Here is a 21,174-nt window from a genome sequence, read left to right as displayed (position 1 = left end):
AGGACCAACATGGTCATATTCGTGATTTAAAGCTGTGATTCCAGGGGTCAGATTGGGGCCATACTCAGAAGGAGAAAGGGAGGTGGCAGCTTGGGGATTCCATGGTGGGGTGCTGAATGGAGATAGTGGTGGTGTGGCTGAAAAGAAGAGGTAGATTGGGGAGATACTTGGGAGTTAAAATCAGCATAGCCAGGTGCCTCATTGGATTTGCGGGGGGTTAGGGAGGTGGAAAGATGAAGGAAAACCTCAGAGATTTTGGCTTCTGTAACCAGGTAGATGATGGTTCTATGCACTAAGCTGGGAAACTCTGAAAGAACATGAGCTTGACCGAGGTCGTTTTGAATCTGAGGTGTTAATTCTTCTGCAACATGCAACATCTAAGTGGAAATATACACACAGGCACACAGATGGGGAGACCAGAGGGAAAACATGAATTAAAGAAATAAATGACTGAGTCACTGTTGTAGAGGAATTGTTCTTGTTCAGTCGCTCAGTCATGTCCAACTCTTTGAAACCCCGGGGACGTCAGCACGCCAGGCTTCCCTGTCCTTTACCTTCTCTCAGAGTTCGCTCAAACTCACGTCCATTGAGTTAGTGATGCCATCCAACTATCTGATTCTCTGTCATCCCCTTCTTCTCCTGCCTTCAATATTTCTCAGCATCAGGATCTTGTCTAGTGAGCTGAATCTTCAGGGTCTTCTTCTAATGAGTTCTACAGAAATAGGCACCAGTTATTCATGTACCACCTCTCAGCTCCAGATCCACTACTTTGTGACACTGGACAGGACCCTGCAGACAGTTCCCAGCTGGTTTCATGTTGGGCATGGCCAACAGAGGGCGCAAGAGCGATGCTGCCAGACCATTTGCAGTGATTGGAAGAGGGAGTGCAAAGTGGAAGGAAGGGATGTCCCTTTTTCTTCGGGGGGGGGGGGGGGGGGGGGGCTGATTTCCACGTGCAGCAGTAGGTCAGCATGCATGGGGCCTGGCAGCCCTCATCTCAGTGGTCCTCATGAACAAGCCGCAGACAGCATCTTCTGGCAAGTTTCTATGCCACCCAGTAGGATGCCTGTTCCTCTGAGGACCAGGCCAGGCCCTCGACAAAGAGATCTGAAACACAGCCTGGATGGAGAAGGGGGCCGTCTTCTAGGTATTTCTGAGTCCTTTCCTTGTTCACTCACCCTCAACCCAAGCAGGAGCAGCTGTTTTACTGGAGTCGCTACTTCTGGACCTCCTAGAGACCTGACTCCTTTTCATCTAAACCTTTTGACTAGATGATAGTTCTTTGCACTCCTGTTGTTGTTCAGTTGTTAAGTCGTGTCCGACTCTTTGAAACTCCATGAATTGCAGCATACCAGGCTCCTTTGTCCTTCACTGTCTCCCAGAGTTTGCTCAAATTCATGTCCATGGAGTCAGTGATGCCATCCAACCATCTCGTCCTCTGTTGCTCCCTTCTCCTCCTGCTCTCAATCTTTCCCAGCATCAAGGTCTTTTCCAATGAATCCACTCTTTGCATCAAGTGGCCAAAGTACTGGAGCTTCAGCTTCAGCATCAGTCCATCCAATGAATATTCAGGGTTGGTTTCCTTTAGAATTGACTAGCTTGATATCCTTGCTGCCCAAGGGACTCTCAAGAGTCTTCTCCAACACCACAGTTCAAACGCATCAATTTTTCACACTCAGCCTTCTTTATGATTTAACTCTCAACTGTTCTTTGTCCCAATTTCCCTTTTTGACATTACTTTGGTCTCTTGACTGCAGTCAGACTGTACATGACTGAACATAGAGGGGTTGACAAGATCACCTGGGTAGACAGTCCAGATGGTTAAGGAAGAAAGAGATCTGAGGGCTCTGACTTGAGGAATTCCAAGATTTACTGCAAGCAGGAGGAGGCTGATCGTGCAAAAAAAGGTGGAGAAGGAAGAGCCAATAAACATCATAAAGCACTTAAAAAGGGCAACCACCAAACCGCAGACAATATTAACAACATATATAACTGACAAACAACATGTAAAGAACCACAAATCAATCCACATCTTGAATAAGATGTATAGACATACATCTCATAGAAAAATTAACAAAGTTATAAACACACACTTCACAAAAGTGGAATCTAAATATATGAAGAAACCTCAGCTGTGTTAATGAGGAAATGAAATTTACAAAAGCAAGATGCCATTTTATGCTCATTCAACTGGCAAATATGAAAATGCCCATAACAACAAATAATGGCAAGGAAGTAAAAGTGTGCTGTCCTATAGGGTAGCCATGAGCCACATGTGGATTCTGAGCACTTTAAATGTAGCTAACAACCAGTCCAAATTAAGACACGCTGTAAGTGTTAAATATATACCTAATTTTAAAGACTCTATGAATAAAAGGATGTAAAATATCTAAATAATTTTGACATTGAAATTATAATATTTAGTTATATTTATTAAGTTCACCTAATTCTTTTTATGTTCATAATGTTACAAGAACAAATCTTAAAATTACAAACATGGCTTGCATTTGTGGACTTCATCATAATTGGTTAGATTTAATCTGATGTAGAGCAAAGCAAGTATCTATACGTGGGTTATCAGAGTATAAATTAGGCAACCACTTTGGAAAACAATTTGCTATTATTTTACAAAGTCGAATAAATGCCTGTTCCATGACCCAGCCATTCTCTTAATGGCATATATTCTAGAGAAGCTCCTGCATATGTACATCAAGTGCTAAGTTGTGTCCAACTCTTTGCGATCCTATGGACCATAGCTTGCCAGGATCCTCTGTCCATAGGATTCTCCAGGTGAGAATACTGGAGAGGGTTGTCATGCCCTCCTCCAGGGGCTCTACCCAACCCAGGGACTGAACCCACATCTCTTATGTCTCCTGCATTGGCAGGGTTCTTTACCAGTCACTAGCACCACTTGGAAAGCCCCAAATGCACCAAGAGATATACACAAAATTGTTCATGGCAGCATTGTTCATAATAGTTAAAAACCAGAAAGAGTGCAAATGTTCACTGTCAGTAGGAAGGACAGAATTCCTGGTACAGTCACACGATGGAACATTATGCTCTGATGAAAATGAAGACAGTACAGCTATACCCAGCATAGATGAATCTTAGAAACTCAGTCTTGAGCAAGAACCACAAAGTACACTAGAATACATAAAACGTGGTACCATTTTCATAAATTTCACAAAGCAATAACATCTAACTGTATAGTTAGGAACGAGAAAGCGTAGGAAAGGGGATGGAGTCAGGAAAACGTGCCCAGGGAGCTTCAAAATGAACAGGACAGGCTCTGTTCCCTCAGTTGGATCATGAGTTTATGGGTGAGCTCATTTTCTCATTTCCAAGAAAGAAAAGACTTACAATCATATGCTAGTTTTAAGAATCAAATGATCATAGGGACCCTAGTCAGAGTTATTTTGCTAAAATAATACAGCCAAACATAGTGAGTGGAGGAATGAGTTATCATGACAAAGTCAGGACACCAAGTGAAGATTATTTTGGTGGGAAGTATGGTTGTGAAAGTGAGGCATGTGGGGTGGTAGGCCGAAGGTGACATGGGTACCAGGGAGAGCTATTATTTTTAAAATAGAAATCATGCACAGATATGGCTTACTTAGTGGCTCTAAGGTAAAGAATCTGGCTGCAATGCGAGAGACATGAGTTCAATCCCTGGGCTGGACAGATGCCAAGGAGAAGGAAATGGCTACCTAGTCCAGGATTCTTCTCTAGGAAATTTCATGGACAGAGGAGCCTGGTGGGCTAGAGTCCATCAGATGGCAAAGAGTAGGACATGACTGAGCGACTAACACTTTCACTTTCACTTTCTTTCATGCACAAACACTGAGGAGAAGACTGGCTTCTGGCTGACTCGTGTAAAGGTTCCTGCTAATAAGAACTAGAATAAATATACAAAATATATTTTTAAAAATCTATTTGAGGCATTCATAGAGCTATCAAAGGAGTGAGGAGATGCAAGTTGAGTATGAAAAAGGAGCCCAAAAAGATGGGACCAGCACTGGGGTCACACTTTCTCAAGAAGCATCTGCCACATTTGAAAGCAGCTTTCAGGAGGCTAAGAAGCCAAACAGGCTTGTGGGTCTGGAAGCCCTGACAGGGTTTAAGGATAGCACACATGCTAAAAATCAAACTCTACCAAGAAGGAAGAGGCCTGGTAAACACTGCATGTCCCGTAAGGAAGCCCAAGGGCTTTGTTTCAGGAGTGAGTGTGAAATGGATGAGAACGGTCTTCACAGGACATCTCATCATCTCAATCTCCATGAAGATTGAGCTCTAAAGCAGTTCCTGGAACTCCAGCTTCAGTTTAGTTGCCCAATCATGTCCAACTCTTTGCAACCCCATGGACTGCAGCATGCCAGGCTTCCCTGTCCATCACCAATGCCCAGAGCTTACTCAAGCTCATATCCATCGAGTCGGTGATGCCATCCAACCATCCCATCCTCTGTCATCCCCTTTTACTCCTGCCTTCAATCTTTCCCAGCATCAGAGTCTTTTCCAAGGACTCAGTTCTTCACATCAGGTGGCCAAAGTACTGGAGCTTCAGCTTCAGCATCAGTCCTTCCAATGAACATTCAGGACTGATTTCCTTTTGGATTGACTGGCTTGATCTTCTTGCAGTCCAAGGGACTTTCAAGAGTCTTCTCCAACACCACAGTTCAAAAGCATCAGTTCTTCGGCACTCAACTTTCTTTATGATCCCACTCTCACATCCATATATGACTACTATGGAAAAAACCATAGCTTTGACTAGACAGATCTTTGCTGGCAAAGTAATGTCTCTGCTTTTTAAAATGCTGTCTAGGTTGGTCATAACTTTTCTTCCAGGGAGCAAGCATCTTTTAATTTCATGGCTGCAGTCACCATCTGCAGTGATTTTGGAGCCCCCAAAAATAAAGTCGCTCACTGTTTCCATTGTTTCCCCATCTATCTGCCATAAAGTGATAGGATCAGATGCCATGATCTTTGTTTTTTGACTGCTGAGTTTTAAGCCAGCTTTTTCACTCTCCTCTTTCACTTTCATCAAGAGGCTCTTTAGTTTCTCTTTGCTTTCTGCCATAAGGGTGGTGTCATCTGTATATCCAAGGTTATTGATATTTCTAAAGCAATCTTGATTCCAGCTTGTGCTTCATCCAGCCTGGCATTTCGCATCATGTACTCTGCAATAAGTTAAAGAAGCAGGGTGACAATATACAGCCTTGACATACTCTTTTCCCAATTTTGAACCAGTCTGTAGTTCAATGTCCAGTTCTAACTGTTGCTTCTTGACCTGCATACAGATTTCTCATGACTCCAACTTAGCTGCCTCCAAAAAGCAGACAGAATACTTTTCTGAGGAAACATAACATCATCCCAAGCCTCACATTATCTCTCTACTGTTTCCTAAATAATGCCTAGCATGCAACAACAACAAAAAAAGGAAATGAGAAAACAAGATGTCCAAAAGGAAACAACTGGCAATAGAAATAGAAGGTTACCAAATAATAGAGTTACCAGTCTTCTAAGTAAGCATGACTGATATGTATTGTTGTTCAGTCACTAAGTTGTGTCCAACTCTTCGTGACCCCATAAGTAATTAAAAAGCAGGTTTTGAGAATTTCAGCCAAGGTGAAAGTCATAAAAGAGAACCAAACAGTGATGATAGAACTGAAAGGTGCGACAATGAATATTAAGAACTTGAAAGTTATACTTCACAGCTGAGAGACAGACCTGAAGTGATTACAGAAGAAACAGACTAGAAGAAATTATTCAGACTAAAAACAAAGAAAAACGAAAGAATTTTTAAAAGTACATAAATATCATCAGAGCCACATGGGCCACAGTGATAAGGCCTAATATCTGTGTGATTTGAGTTTGATAATGTGAGGAGAAAGAGAAAATGTCCAAAGTGATACTAGAAGACAAAATAAGAATCCTGCAAAATAACAGTACCATTCAAGCACAGATACCAGAAGCAAAAGCCCTAGCACATAATGGCCAGAACACCAGACCTATGCACACTGTAATTAAATTTCTAATTTAATTTCTGATTTAGATTTTATATGTAATTCTCAAAAGCAGCAAGACAAAACACAATAGCTGAAAAGGAGCAAAAAAATATTACCAATGATTGTCTTTTAAAGCAGAAACAAAAACCACTATACAACAGAATCATATATTCAAAATGCTAAAAGAAAGAGGTGCCAACACAGAATTTGAAATCCAGAAAAATAATCACTCAAAAGTTTGCATGCGTGCATGCTAAGTCGCTTCAGTCATGCCTGACTCTTTGCAATCCTATGAACCGTAACCTGCCAGGCTTCTCTGTCCGCAGGATTCTCTAGGCAAGAATACTGGAGTGGGTCGCCATGCCCTCCTCCAGGGGATCTTCCTGCCCCAGGGATCAAACCTACATCTCTTGCATCTCCTGCACTAGCAGGCAGGTTCTTTACCACTACTGCCACGTGGGAAGCCCATAAAGTTTAAATAAAGACATTTTCAGACAAATATAAACTGAGATTTGTCACCAGAAGGCATACACTAAAGAGAATGCCAAAGAAAATACCTCAGGCAAAATGAAGATAATTACAATGGAAACTTCCAAGTGAAGGGAGAAGTAATGAGTGAAATATGTGAGTAAACATAATCAATGATCTAAGATCCTATCTCAAAAATCTAGAAAAAGAACAGTAAATTAAACCAACAAGTACATGTATATGTGTTAGTTGCTCAGTCATGTCCGACTCTTTGCAACCCCATAGACTGTAGCCCACCAGGCCCCTCTGTCCATGGAATTCTCCAGGCAAGAATACTGGAGTGAGTTGCCATTTCCTTCTCTAGGAAATCTTCCAGACCCAGGGATCGAACCCAGGTCTCCTGCATTGCAGGCAGATTCTCTACCATCTGAGCCACAGGGAAGTCCAAAAAGTACATAAAAGAAAATTAAAATGAGAATATAAATCAGTGAATTGTTAGCAAAATAATAAGAAAGCCAAGGCTATTTTTAAATTAAAAAAAAAAAACTGAATGAACTCAATCAAGACCAACCAAAAAGTAAATAAAAGAGAAAGAAAACACAAATCACCAAAATTAGAATTAAAAAAGAGATCATCACATCATAACATCACAGGGTCCACAAACACCGAAAAGATTAAGACGATTTTATGAACATTGTGCCAATACATTTGAAACTTAGAAATAACAGTCCTGCACAAACTCATACTGAGAACAGTAAGAAATGGTATGCTTCCAAATTCTTTTAATGAGGCCACTATAACCTTGGTTAAAAAAAAAAAAAAAAACTAACAAAGACACTAAGGGAGTGGGGGAGGAAAGCACTGGGAGTTTGGGATTCGTAGATGCAAACTATCATGTATAAGATGGGTAAACACCAAGGTCCTACTATAGAGCACAGGAAACTATAATCAATATCCTGTAATAAACCATAATGGAAAAGAATATGAATATACACATCACTGTGATCACTTTGTTGCACAGCAGAAATTCACACTGCCTTGTAAATAACTATACTTCAATAACTTTTTTTTTTAAATGACATTAAAAGTGCGCTCTTTTTTACTCTTCTCTACAAGGGTTTGTGGAGGGTTATTATTGCTATTATGTCTAACATTTGGAAGAATTCACCTATGAACACATCTAGACCTAGAAACTTTCCTTTATGAGAAAGCTTCTATTATAGGTTTGCTTCCTTAATAGATAAAAAAAATTATTTTAATATTTAAATTCTCCTTGTATTATTTTTGGTCAGGTTGTATTTTTCAAAGTAGTTATTTTATCCGAGTTCCAAATATATTGGCATAATGTTCATAATAACTTCCCACAAAAAACTTACAAACAAAATATTAGCAAATCAAGTCTAATAATACACCACATCATGAGAAAGTAGGTTTTAGACCAAGAATGAGAGGTGGGTTTACTATTTTAAAAAACTGTAAAATTTTGATTCTTCACCTAGTCAGAAAAAGGAGGGAATTCCCTGGTAGTCCAGTGGTTAGGACTCCAGGCTTCCATTGCTGGGGGCCCAGGTTTGACCCCTGATTGGGGTACCTGCTCCAGTATTCTTGCCTGGAAAATCCCATGGACAGAGGAGCCTGGCAGGCTACAGTCCAAGGGGCCGCAAAGAGTCGGACGCTACTGAGCACAGTGCATTGGGGAATGAATGTTCCACAAGCCATGCGGCATGGCCAAAAAAAGAAACAGGAGAAAATCCACATATTATCTCAACAAAGGGAGAAAAGGCTCAGTTACACTGCAGTAACAAGCAGCCCCGAATTTCAGTGACTTCAAAAAGCTGAAGTTCCTGTCTCAATGATGCCATGTCCCAGGTCAGGTGAGTTGGTGACTGGTGTGGCCTCCGTCTCAAGTTGCACTCACTCTGGGAGCCGGGCTGAAGTAAGTTCCACCATCCAGAACATCATGCTTGCCCAGAGCTAGGGACATACGAAGTGACATCCAGTTCATCAACACTTTACCCAAGATGTGACTGACACACATCATCTCTGCTCACAATGACCCAAGCGAGGCATGGTACCACATAACTTCAAGGGGACAGGGAAGGGTAACTCTTTGTCTGCAAGGAATAATGAGGGATAGAATATGGGTGAATAGTGCTAAAGCCCCACATCCAGAGTACTGGGGCCTTTATATTCCTGACTTCACAGACGGACAGATGACAAGAGGCTAGAATCCTCAAAGAATAAGGACACTCCGAGGAGGTCATAAAAAACAAGTGCTGAAAAGAGTCAGCTTCCAGGATCGGTAACAACATCACTCTCCACCTTTTCCTTGGTTGGCTCTGGCTAAGAGAATGACCTCTGGTGAACAAGCCTGGTTTTCTCTTCTTGGGTAGTTCTGGTACCCTGAACTGTTTGTCCCGTTATTGTTTGCAGGAGAATATCCCTTTAGGGCGTCAGTTCAGTTCAGTTCAGTTGCTCAGTTGTGTCCAACTCTTTGTGACCCCATGGACTGCAGCACGCCAGGCCTCCCTGTCCATCACCAACTCCCAGAGTCCACCCAAACCCATGTCCATTGAGTCAGTGATGCTATCCAACCATCTCATCCTCTGTCATCCCCTTCTCCTCCTGCCCTCAACCTTTCCCAGCATCAAGGTCTTTTCCAAGGAGTCAGCTCTTCCCATCAGGTGGCCAAAGTACTGGAGCTTCAGCTTCAACATCAGTCCTTCCAATGAACACCCAGGACTGATCTCCTTTAGGATGGACTGGTTGGATCTCCTTGCAGTCCAAAGGACTCTCAAGAGTCTTCTCCAACACCACAGTTCAAAAGCATCAATTCTTTGGCACTCAGCTTTCTTTATAGTCCAACTCTCACATCCATACATGACTACTGGATAAACCATAGCCTTGACTAGATGGACCTTTGTTGACAAAGTAATGTCTCTGCTTTTTAATATGCTGTCTAGGTTGGTCATAACTTTCCTTCCAAGGAGTAAGCGTCTTTTAATTTCATGGCTGCAATCACCATCTGCAGTGATTTTGGAGCCCAGAAAAATAAAGTCAGCCACAGTTCCCACTGTTTCCCCATCTATTTGCCATGAAGTGATGGGACCAGATGCCATGATCTTAGGTTTCTGAATGTTGAGCTTTAAGCCAACTTTTTCACTCTCCTCTTTCACTTTCATCAAGAGGCTCTTTAGTTCTTCACTTTCTGCCATAGGGTGGTGTCATCTGCATATCTGAGCTGATTGATACTTCTCCCAGCAATCTTGATTCCAGCTTGTGATTCCTCCAGCCCAGCGTTTCTCATGATGTACTCTGCATGTAAGTTAAATAAGTAGGGTGACAATATACAGCCTCGACGTACTCCTTTCCCTATTTGGAACCAGTCTGTCCCATGTCCAGTTTTAACTGTTGCTTCCTAACCTGCATATAGATTTCTCAAGAGGAAGGTCAGGTGGTCTGGTATTCCCATCTCTTTAAGAATTTTCCACAGTTTATTGTGATCCACACAGTCAAAGGCTTGGCATGATCATTAAAGCAGAAATAGATGTTTTTCTGGAACTCTCTTGCTCTTTCAATGATCAAGACCCTCACTGTTCCCTGTAGGACAGTTTCTCTGTCTCTGTCTGCAATTGCTCAGAGTCCAAATTTTAGACAACTGACTACTGCTAAGAATATTTTGTTCCTTCCAGTTCTCTCAGGAAAATGCCTTAGCTCGGTGCTAGCTTAGGCTGTTTGATCCTCCTAAAATACTGATCCTTTTTCTCTCAAGGCATTCAAATGCTTCTCTCAAGACTCAACACAAATCCTATCACCATCTTAGCACCCTATTCACTCCAGGTCATATCCTGAAAGCCATCTCCACTCAACCCATCCTTTTATGTCCCATAAAGCAGGAAGTTTGTCTCACCCAGAAAGCAGTAGGGGAAAACTCTGCATTCTGACTCAAAGGGAAGAAAAATGATAGCCCAAATCAGCTTATACAAGAGTCTGATATCCATTGATCACTACAGGTTGCCATTGTTTTTAGAAATATCATGGGAGTTCTTTGAAATTGAGTATTATAGTCCCAGATCAAACTTTACAGACAGTTCTCTGCCCAAGAAAGTGTCAAGGTTGAAATTAAGGGACAAGAATAGAAAGACCTTTCTAGACTCCAATCCAAGTCAGTTTTCCAAACCAACTTCATTAATAATATGTCTGAAATTTACCCATTTGCTTCCCAGTAGCTTCTGGACCCAGAAGAATGTAAGAAATTGGCCCCCAGTAAGTGCTTACTCTCATCTCTCAATCAACAAAGAGTGGTCAAGGGCCTTCACTGGCCCCTTTCTAGGCCTTGCAAACACAAAAGGTGAAAAGGAAAGAATTGCTGCTCTTTAGGAGGTCTAGTGCAGAAGTCGACATGTAACCAAACAAGCAATGAAATATGATAAGACAAAGACTTCCAAACCATATTTCACGGAACACAAAAATAATAGGCACTGGTGTAGATGCTTCTGTTTGTATTTACATGCCTGCCCCAGGACCTACTTCCCTTCTTCTGTTGATACTCCAATATCCATTGAGAATAGTTTTCATAAATCTTAATCCAAAAGAAGATGTGGTACATATAAACAATGGAGTATTACTCAGCCATTAAAAAGAATGAAATAATGCTATTTGCAGCAACGTGGATGGAACTAGAGAGTGTCATACTGAGTGAAGTAAGTCAGACAGAGAAGGAAAAATATCATATGACCTCCCTTACATGTGGAATCTAAAAGGAAATGATAGAAATGAATTTACTTACAAAACAGAGAGAGATTCACAGACTCAGAATGAACTTATGGTGGCTGGGGTTGGGGGAAAGGATGGGGGGAAGGGATAGTTAGAGAGTTTGGGATGGGCATGCAGACATGGTATATTTAAAATGGATAACCAACAAGGACCTACTGGTAGCAGGGAACTCTGCTCAATGTTATGCGGCAGCCTGGATTGGGGCGGGGGGTGGGGGGGCGGCAGATTTGAGGGACAATGGATACATAAATATGTATGGCTGAGTCCTTTTGCTGTCCACTTGAAATCATCACAACATTGTTAATCGGCTACAATCTAATACAAAGAAAGAGGTTTTTTTTTAATCTTCTTAATCCAAATGCCTCAAAGGGAACCACTGCCACCCCCTGAATCCAAGGGTGGATACATGATCCAGCTCAACCAATTAGAGCATCCCTGTTCACAGTCTTGACCCAGGACCTCATCAGAATCCATCAGAACTAACCCTAGCATGTTCTCTGCAATGATGGTGGAAAAGATACACCCTTTCCCATACTTGGAGCTGTCAGGCTCTGAGCTTGGGGGTGGAAAGGGCCCCCCCCCCTCCTCATGGGGAGAAAGCCCACTTGGAGCCTCACAGAGGAGAGAATTCAGGAAGGAAGATTTCTGATGATATTATTCAGGAACCTGGTCCAGCCACAACTGATGAGATTTTCACCTCCATTCATTTATTCACTCATCCATCCATTAAACATGTACTGGGCATTTATTATGTGCCGGGTGCTCTTCTGAGCCTCGGGAACACAACCGTGAGTCAATCACAGCACATCCCAACTTTAAGGAGATTTTAACTCCTTGTGGTGGTGGTTGTCGTATCTGACTCTTTGCAATGCTTTATAACTCCTTAGGAGACAAATGCATGAAAAAATGATGCCCATGTGAACAGCATCACTCGAGCTGCTACATGAAGGTGCCACTGAAAGGAGGAAGGGGAACAGTAAGGAGGTGACTGTTATAACCTAAGCAAGAGAGGTGACCCTGGCTTGGACCAGAATAGTAGCATTGAGAGGGAACCAGAGCCAATTAACTGCTTTCAAAGGAACTCACGCTGCTTTTCGGTCACTTGTAGTTGATGGAGGCTGGCATGCCCTATTCCATCTGCTTTCAGATTCCAGCCACATTAAATACACTCACTTTACGCACCACCAAGAAAGAAGAAATGCTGCCAGTTAGCCGATGGCATGATTCTTTCACATCCCTTGAAAGAGCTCTTTTAGACCTTTTATGTATGTTAGTAGAACAACTATGAACAACAGACGCAAATAATAAAACTATATCACAAGTACCACCATGATCAGCAGTCATCATAAAGCACATCTCAATTTCAGAAATATATTAAAACATGGGGAAATGTGTGCCTTAGAGTCAATGAAATCCAATAGTATGTACACATTTGTCTGATTTTATAGAGATGATTGAAACGTGGCTTATCCTCATGAAATCCATACTTTCTAGGAGGGCTGAAAGGTATAAATGCATCCTACAGTTCACTTCTACTTAACCTGTCAGATTGATTTATGGCCATTTTCTTAATTGCCCATGTACAAGAGGAATAAAAATAAATTTTTAAATGAGGTATAGATCTCCAAATGTAATTTTCACACCTTAGACTTCCGGGTTAGACACACACATGCCTGGTACACATAAGGACACCAAGCCCAAAAGCCCACATCCCTTACATGGCATCTCTCCACATTAAGAGAGCAAAGCTCATTCAAAGCGGTTCTGAGGTTTCTCAGAATATTTTTCACCTCCACCTTTTGCACAAGCCATAACCGGTATTAATACAAGGATGGAAAGCAATGTATAACGTAAGTGAGCTTGCTCCAGTGCAATAAGACTGAAGACAAAGTTGGAAGTGAATCCTGCAGCACTAGAGATCTCACTTTGTGAATCACAATGACAAGGACACCCTGGGTTTAAAAGACTGTCTCAGTGAAGCATGATTGCAACTCCAGGGAGTGATTTTTTTAATTGCCTTCATCATCTGAACATGCACAGAGAAAAACAACTTTTGTCGTATATGTATTTAAACAAAGAAGATATTTTCATGTTCTAGGCTGCATGCAAAGTTACCTGGCCCAATAATTATACAGAAACAACATTTCCTTTGAAATGTCCCTTTAACTCCTGAAAATCTAAAATGAGAATACCCAGAGCTAGTTACAAGGTTATAAAATCAATACCTTCAAATGTAGGTGCAGGCTGTAAGTTGATACAACATTGATTTTTTAAAAACCCTTTGGAAATATAATTTAAGAACATGTTTCTGAAATCCTAGAAAGTATCCAATTCTTTTGATCTAATAATCTCACTCCTTGCATCTAATTTTAAGGAAGTCGCTTAAAAAAAGAGAAATGCTTTATGTAGAAAATGTTCAATCAACTTACTAATAAAGATGAAAAACTGACAACAGCCTGCACGTCTTAACAACAAGAAAAGATTTATGTAAATTATGACAATTCCATCAGATAGAGTATTACAGCCCATTAAAATATTAACTTTGAAGACATTATAACAACATAAACTACTTAAAATGTGATGCCAAGAGAAAAAGCAGAAATCATTTTATTGTGACAAGTGTACCCTTATGTAAAAACGTCTAGACAGAGATAAGGACAGTAAAGGAAAAAAAAGCCCTAAAAACAATTTTGCCACAAATCTAGAAAGGGAGATGATTTTGCTTTCATTCCCAGAATGTGTATTATGATATGACTGCTCAACAAAATGTTTTTTGAAGATGGTAGCTGATTACTGTAAATGATCAAGTGCATTCAAGGTGTATTGCTACTATCTTCCTATAGACATTTGCATAAAGAGACCCCTATCATATTGTGATCCATGTGCTAGTCTCATTCTGCACCAGCCCTACATATCCATGAGAGATGAATTTCCCTGTAAGCCTCCAGAGGTGGCACAGGGAACAATGTTAGGTCCCAGACACTGGAGTAAACAGGCCTGGGGGTGAGTCCATTCCCACACAGGCCACGGGACCCTAAGGAGTTTTCCGGAGGGCTCTGTAACCCCTCTAGTAAAATGCAGGTGCTGAGACCTCCCTGGCTGAGCTGTGATAATGATTCCCAATTAGGTATGAAAAGCAGTCCACACAATGCATCACTAAGCTAGAGTTGTTACTATTACCTGGATACAAGACAGTTACGGTACAATGATGCAACGGCAAATTTCCAGTTAGAGTTTAGCTTTAAATTACTTACAAACCAGGTTTGTTCTGGTTGAGGAGGTGTCTGCATCTTCAATCACCCAACAACTCTGGTTTGGGAGAGCATGTTCTTTGGCTGGACCACGTCACTGCCCTGTTTAAAATTCTTACATGACCACAGGTGCCCGGAAGGTCAATTCCAAACACAGGGCCACTGGGTCCTTTAAGGTCAGCCCAGCACTCGTGCCTGAGGCTTCCCTCCTCACACGCCACACTGCAGGAATACTAAAGTTCCTACGATCTCCCCAGTGAGCCAGGTTTACTCTTTACCATCTGCCTTTGCATATTCTGTTCCATCCCTCTGAAATACCCTTTGTCTCTCTACCAACCTCTCCTTCCTGGGAACTCCTACCATTTCTGCAAGGCTTAGTCTAAGAAGAAGTCCTCTCTGACCCCTCTTCCCTGTCCCAGGGTTAGGGTCCCTCTTGCAGGATACCAAAGTCCCTTGAGCTCCTTGCATCATCCTGGCCATCTATTTGCCCTGCAAGCTCCCTGAGGGTTAGAACCTTGCCTCCACCTTCCTCGTAGTCCTGTTGCCCAGCACAGGGGTGAGTGCAGAAAAGATGATCAGTAAATGCCTATGAAATAAATGAATCAATTGGCGGCAAATAACAGTGTGTTACTTGCACAGGTGTTGAGAAATAGACTGGCAAAACCAAGCAAGTTAATGTTTCACTGAACTTGAAACTGGCAAAATCAGAGGCCTAACCTTGGGCTTTAATCAGTTGACCTTGAGCCTGACCACTTTCGGAACGAGGAATAGCAGGAAAATCAAAAGGTGGCTCTGCTGGATATAACTATTTTGCCAATAAATATTTTAAAGCAAAGTTTCCGGGATAAAGAAAAATGACAATTTTCAACATAAGGGAGGCAAATTTCCTCTGTAAATAAAAGAGAAAGACATGAAGAAAATTATCTGAATTACCTTTGACCCAGGCTAGTACCATGAACCTCTAAAATCAGGAGTGATAAAAGTGTGTGCTATTCTCTGGAAAGGAGTCCATGGCCTTTATCCAAGTATCCTGCTATGGGCTAAACTGTGTCCCCACCAAACTTCAGATGCTGAAGCTCCAGCCTTCAATATGACTATATTTGGAGAGGACTTCTAAGGAGATAATTAACAGTCAGTGATGTTGTAAGGGTGGGGCCCTAAGCCTGCAGGATTGGCGTTCTTATAAGAGGAGGAAGAGCAACCAGAGATCTCTATCTCCTGAGCGCGCAGAGGAAGGCCATGTGAGGACCCAAGGAAGGAAGGCCATGTGAGGACCCAAGGAGGAGGCTGTCTACCAGCCAGGAAGAGAGTTCTCGCCAGAAACCCACCCTGAAGGCACCCTGATCTTGGACTTCCAGCCTCCAAAACAGTGAGAAAATAAATTTCTGTTGTTTAAGCCACCACCACCAGCAGATTCTAATGTTTAAGTATCTGGGGTATCTTGTTATATTAATAGCAGCCTGAGCAGACCAGTATTGGTCCCTTCCCCAAAATAGACAGGAAACCTTTGACTTGTTGAAAAGAGAAAGGTTTTGACCCAAGTCATCCTCTCCATCTGCCAATGAGTTTGTATCTTCTCACAGGGTCTGAGCAGCTCTGAATGTAACCTCACAGGACAAAAAGGCTCCCAGAGGAACAGGCCTACCCCACATCCACCCCAAGCAGGATGTTCCTAGCAGAGCACACATTTATATACCGTATCGAGATCACTTTGCCTTCCATAGAGCAGTGCAGGGTTATTGTGAGCTTGGTTGGGGGAAAGAGTTCAGCTACACGGTGTCCGAATGCTTCCTGGAACACACAAGAGCCTCCCCCACCCACCTGTCTACCTGTTCTCTGTCCACTCCTGGCTCCCCACCTACCTGTGCTCCAGAATAACAAACAGGAGGGGATCAATCCTCCTTGGGTTCCCAAATCCTACACTGGCCCCACTTACAGCCCTTAGCACCACGGATGGTCTTCAGTGCCACCAGACTGGGAACTCCCGTAAGAAAGGGCCAGATGGGCCTGACTCAATTACACTGACTAAACTCAAGTATTCTTCTCAGAAGAACTGTGGGGTGAGCATTTGACTTCCATCCACAATCTCGGACTTCCCAGGCAGCACTGTGGTAAAAAATCCATCTGCCAATGCAGGAGATGCAAGAAAAGTGGGTTCGATTCCTGGGTCAGGAAGATCCTGTGGAGGAGGGCATAGCAACCCACTCCAGTATTCTTGCCTGGAATATTCCACGGACAGAGGAGCCTGGCAGGCTACAGTCCATAGGGTTACAAAGAGTCGGACACAACGGAGCATGCATGCATGTACAACCTTGGAAGATCTAGAGACCATGACCAGTGCCCAAAAGCCTACTGTCTCCAGGGCAAGAGTGTCCAGCCTCCAAGCCAGCTGTGACATATCCCTTCACCTGTAAAATGGAACAACAAAGGTACCCACCTCCTAGAGCTGCCGTGAGACCTGAGTGAGGACATATAAAGCCTAGAACAGTGTCTGGTACATGAAATGTGCTCAGTAGTCCTGGCTCTTACGGAGGGCACCTGAGGTTGGAGAAACCCATGCAATAGGAAACGGAGCTTTCACAGGCAGAATTACCAGATAAACAGCACTATGCGCAGAGCTCGGTACTGATTCTATTTACAAGGCACTTCTCACGTGGATTACCAGTGGTTAAGCTTCAAACAATCCCCTAAGGTAGAGGGCGGTTATCATAAGTCTCATCTCCTAGATGAAGAAAGGAAGGTTTCAGAGAGGTTAAGGAAGTTGCCCCACAGACACACAGCGCTGGGAAAGGGGTTCTGCTGGTCCAAACACCAAGCTCTATCGACCTGAGCCGCAGGAACCCAGTTCTGGAGTTTCGACGAGGTTGGACCGCCTACAACACTCCTTCACCTGGGAGGCGGCCAACAGCGGGACGCTTTCCGCCCAGCCTCAAGAGTTTAACAGGGAAAAGTTTTCCCAGGCTGTCCTGGGCGAATGAAGAGGGCGGCATGGAACCTGCCCGAGCACCAGACCAGATGCATAGTACACACACGCGCGCGCTCACACACGCGCGCACACACACACACACACACACACGCCGCCTCCTGCAGCCGCCGTCTTCTAACGGGGGACCTCGGCTTCCCCGGAGCCCGAGTAACATCCGGACTCGCCCCCATAGTCCACTCGTCCCTGCTGCCTCCCCAAGTGAAGCCTCGGCGTCCTCCTTTCCCTAGGAATCCGCGCCCGGCCCGCGCTGGGCGCCGTCTCCCGGGCCCCCCTAAGGGGCGCCGACAGAGAGGAGTTGTTGCCTCGGAGGAAACCCCGCGCCCGGCACGGATCGGGCGCGCAGCCCGCGCTCAGCCGAGGGTAACGGGGAAGGAGGGTTACCCTCTTACCTTCCTCATTCTCGTCAAACACCGGGGGCTTGTGGGAGTGGTTCCCGCCCATATTCCGCCGCGGCGGCTGCCGCTGCTACATGCCCAGCCGCCGGGATGCGGGGCGCGCCGCGCGGGGTGCGGATGCGCCGCGAGCGTCCAGTCCCGGCTGCCGCCGCGCGCCGAGCCGGAGGGGGCAGAGCGCCGCGCAGGGGCGGGAACCGCGCCCCCTCCTCCGGGGCGTCCCCCCGCCCCTGGCGGCGCTCTCCCGGCGTTCGCGCCGCGCCCGGGCCACGCTAGCTTGTCCTCCGGGTCGGGTTCCAGGCGCCCGCACCCACTCGGGAACGAGGGAGCTCCCAGTGCTGGGCCAAACGGAGCCGCGCGCCTCGCTGGAGACCGAAGCCGACGCGGGAAGAGGAGGAGGAGCAGGAGGGGAAGGAGGCGATGGGCGCGGGCTGCGCAGAGGGGGCGCGCGAGCGCAGCCCCGAGGGCGGCCTGGAGGAGGGGGCGCGGCGGGCGCTGCGGACGAACGGCTCTGGGAGGAGTCGACGCGGGCACCCGAGCTGAGCGCCGGGTCCGCCCGGAGGAGTCGGGCGCTCACCTCCCGGCGTTAAGCAAGTCGTGAGCCATCTAGTGTGCGCCCGGCCCCAACCAAACGCTTTAGAAGCGCAATCCTCTGTCACCTCCAAAAACCACTGTTGCCCATTTTAGAGTCGGGTAGACTGAGGTTTTGGGGTAAAGGAGCTCTTCGGTTAGTCGGCGCTGGCTGCGGAGGGAGCCCCTCGGACGCCCCTTTGACCTTATTTGCCCACTTGAGCAGAGTCCCGGGCAGTTCTGCCGCAGATGCGTTTCCTCTTGGTGTTTTCTAAATGTTTAATGAGTGAACGTAGTCTGGACCCTCTTGGACTGTTTCTCCCCTGCATTCTAAGGGGGAAACTGAGTCCCAAAGGGGGCGGAGTTTGCCCCCAAATCATTCTCCCTAGGACTGGCTGCGCGTGGGCCTCGGGAGTCCCCTGAAACTGAACTAAAGCCGGTTAGTAAAAGGGACGGGGGTGCGATGCGTCCGCCTCAAGGCTCTCCTGGGGCGAGCGCGGACTCTCAGAGGAACCCGCAGGTCACCCGCGCAGTGCAGTCCAGCCCGCCCAGCGCGCCAGGCAGCCAGGATCGTTGGCCACATCCTGCCATCTACTGGGCGTCTTCAGCCACCGTCTGTGCTTCGTATTAATAGAAAGCAGCGGTTCTTTTACTTCCCCATCCTTTCTCCCAACCCCCAAGTTTTGGCTCTCTCTCTCTCTCTCTCTCTCTCTCTCTCTCTCTCTCTCTCTCTCTCTCTGGAGACGAGGGGGAGAAGGAGACTAGGGATGGGTGGGATGGTTCTCTAACATCAGAGGAAACCTCCTGGAGACGTTGGGAGGTGAGTGAGCGCTGGGAGCCAGCCCCATCCAGCCACAGTTTCAGGACTGGCCCAAACCACTAGGCCTCATGGGTCAGACAAGCCTCATTCACAGACCTGCTTCCACTACTTACAGTCTCTGTGCGTTCCAACTTCGAGTTCTCATCTGTGAAATGGGGAGGTTGGTATTAACTCCCCAGCATTGCTATGAGAATTCTATCACATCATATTTATACAAGTGGGCAACAGGGCCCAGGCACATAACAATTATGAATACATATTTCTTGCTTTTCATTCTGCTGACGGAGAAGGCAATGGTAACCCACTCCAGTTCTCTTGCCTGGAAGATCCCGTGGACGGAGGAGCCTCGTAGGCTGCAGTCTATAGGATCGCTGAGCGACCTCACTCTCACTTTTCACTTTCATGCACTGGAGAAGGAAATGGCAACCCACTCCAGTGTTCTTGCCTGGAGAATCCCAGGGACACTGGAGCCTGGTGGGCTGCCGTCTGTGGGGTCACACAGAGTTAGACACGACTGGAGCAACTTAGCAGCAGCAGCATTTTGCTGACAAGCATTGGCTGAGTGGCCAAGCTATAGCAAGCAATATAATAAACCAAGATAAAGCAGGTACAGCCCCCGGATCAAGGCAGGAGGAGGGGTGGTGACAGGCACGAGCCCTGGGTCCTTTCCTCCCAGATTTCACCCCACTTTGACACTCTCTAGCAGGATAACTTGGGTAACTTACTTAACCTCTGCGGGCCTCAGTTTGTTCACCCATGAAATGGGTATGATAATAATCGTATTTTCACCCTTCCTAGGGTTGTTATCTAGAATAAATGATGTCGCCACCTAGAACACAATAAATATAACACAGGTGTTAGTTACTATCCTCCGTAAGGAGCTATGGTGTAAATTGTACTCTGGTCTCACAGCTCTTCCTTCTCTCCCTGTCCTTGACGTGGTTCACTGGGATGAGGAGGCATTTCTTACTTTCTGACCACTGACATGGAGCGTGCCACCGAACTTAGTTTGGCCACTGGTCTCTGGCAGGAAGTGAGGGTGTATGGGTTCTGAGTGACAGCTTAAGCTGTCACATGTTTCAGCTCTCTTGTCCTTCTGCCATCCACCATGAGAAGAGCGGGCCTTGGGTAGCCTCTGAACCCCAAGGGGCGCACTGAACATGTGTCCTGAAGCAGAGCTACCGTTGAGTCCTGCCCCGGGGCCACAGGTGGGAGGTGTGGTTTGCATCGAAGCCATAGCAGCAGAGTCCAGAACCACGGTCACCTCCAAAGCTGACTGAGCCCCTTTGTGGCCATTGCCAGAAGCCCCCTGATCAGCAGCAGCAGGCTTTCTCACCCAACACTAGGCAGAAATGCCCACCTCAGTGGTCACCCTACAGCACCCTAACCAGTCACCTAGTGCCAACTTTCCAGCAGGGATTTTCTTTGTCCCAAGGCTATTAAAATTGCCTACTAACCCAGAAAAGCTATCAACTCTCCGTGGTCTGTCAGGTGGTTGGCCCCCTGAGCTCACAGTGCCCACTTTATCTCTGCTCTTTGTTCTTAATAAAAACTCACTCCCTTCTGAAATTCTCTATGTCTGGAAATTCTTTTCCAACCCATGTTGACTGCTTCAACAGCTACAAGCTCACAAGCAAGAAAAATAAGTGCTCTTGTAAACCACTGAGATTGGGGGGAAGCATTGTTCCAAAGCATTATCATGGAAAAAGCTGATGAATATGGATATTCAATTAACAGTCATGCATGCAAAGGCTATAACTGCAACCTGTGTGGTGTGGAAGGAAGCCGAGGAGGCTGTGGGAACACAGGAAGCAGCTGTCCCAGTTCTGAGAGTCTGGGCAGGCGCAGGGTCCTGCGGAAAGAAGTCATGAGCACTTGTTTGAGAAGGGGACGACAGAGAACGAGATGG

At 45.3% G+C, this 21,174-nt stretch overlaps 1 protein-coding gene across 2 annotated transcripts in view; it reads right to left on the bottom strand.

The window, feature by feature from the left end:
• Positions 1-18,390, bottom strand: part of STK32B (serine/threonine kinase 32B) — a 369,384-nt gene extending 350,994 nt beyond the window's left edge. For both annotated transcript variants that reach the window (XM_020882644.2, XM_070458128.1), the window contains exon 1: positions 17,873-18,390. In XM_020882644.2, coding sequence (XP_020738303.2) covers positions 17,873-17,924 — 52 coding nt within the window. In that variant the 5' untranslated portion in view covers positions 17,925-18,390. The remainder of the gene's footprint in view (positions 1-17,872) is intronic.
• Positions 18,391-21,174: the final 2,784 nt, after the last annotated feature.

This window comes from Odocoileus virginianus, chromosome 29 (assembly GCF_023699985.2).
Source record: "Odocoileus virginianus isolate 20LAN1187 ecotype Illinois chromosome 29, Ovbor_1.2, whole genome shotgun sequence".
NCBI classification, from domain to species: domain Eukaryota; kingdom Metazoa; phylum Chordata; class Mammalia; order Artiodactyla; family Cervidae; genus Odocoileus; species Odocoileus virginianus.
The sequence above is the reverse complement of the archived record's forward strand: the minus strand, read 5'-3'. Positions and strand labels throughout refer to the sequence as shown.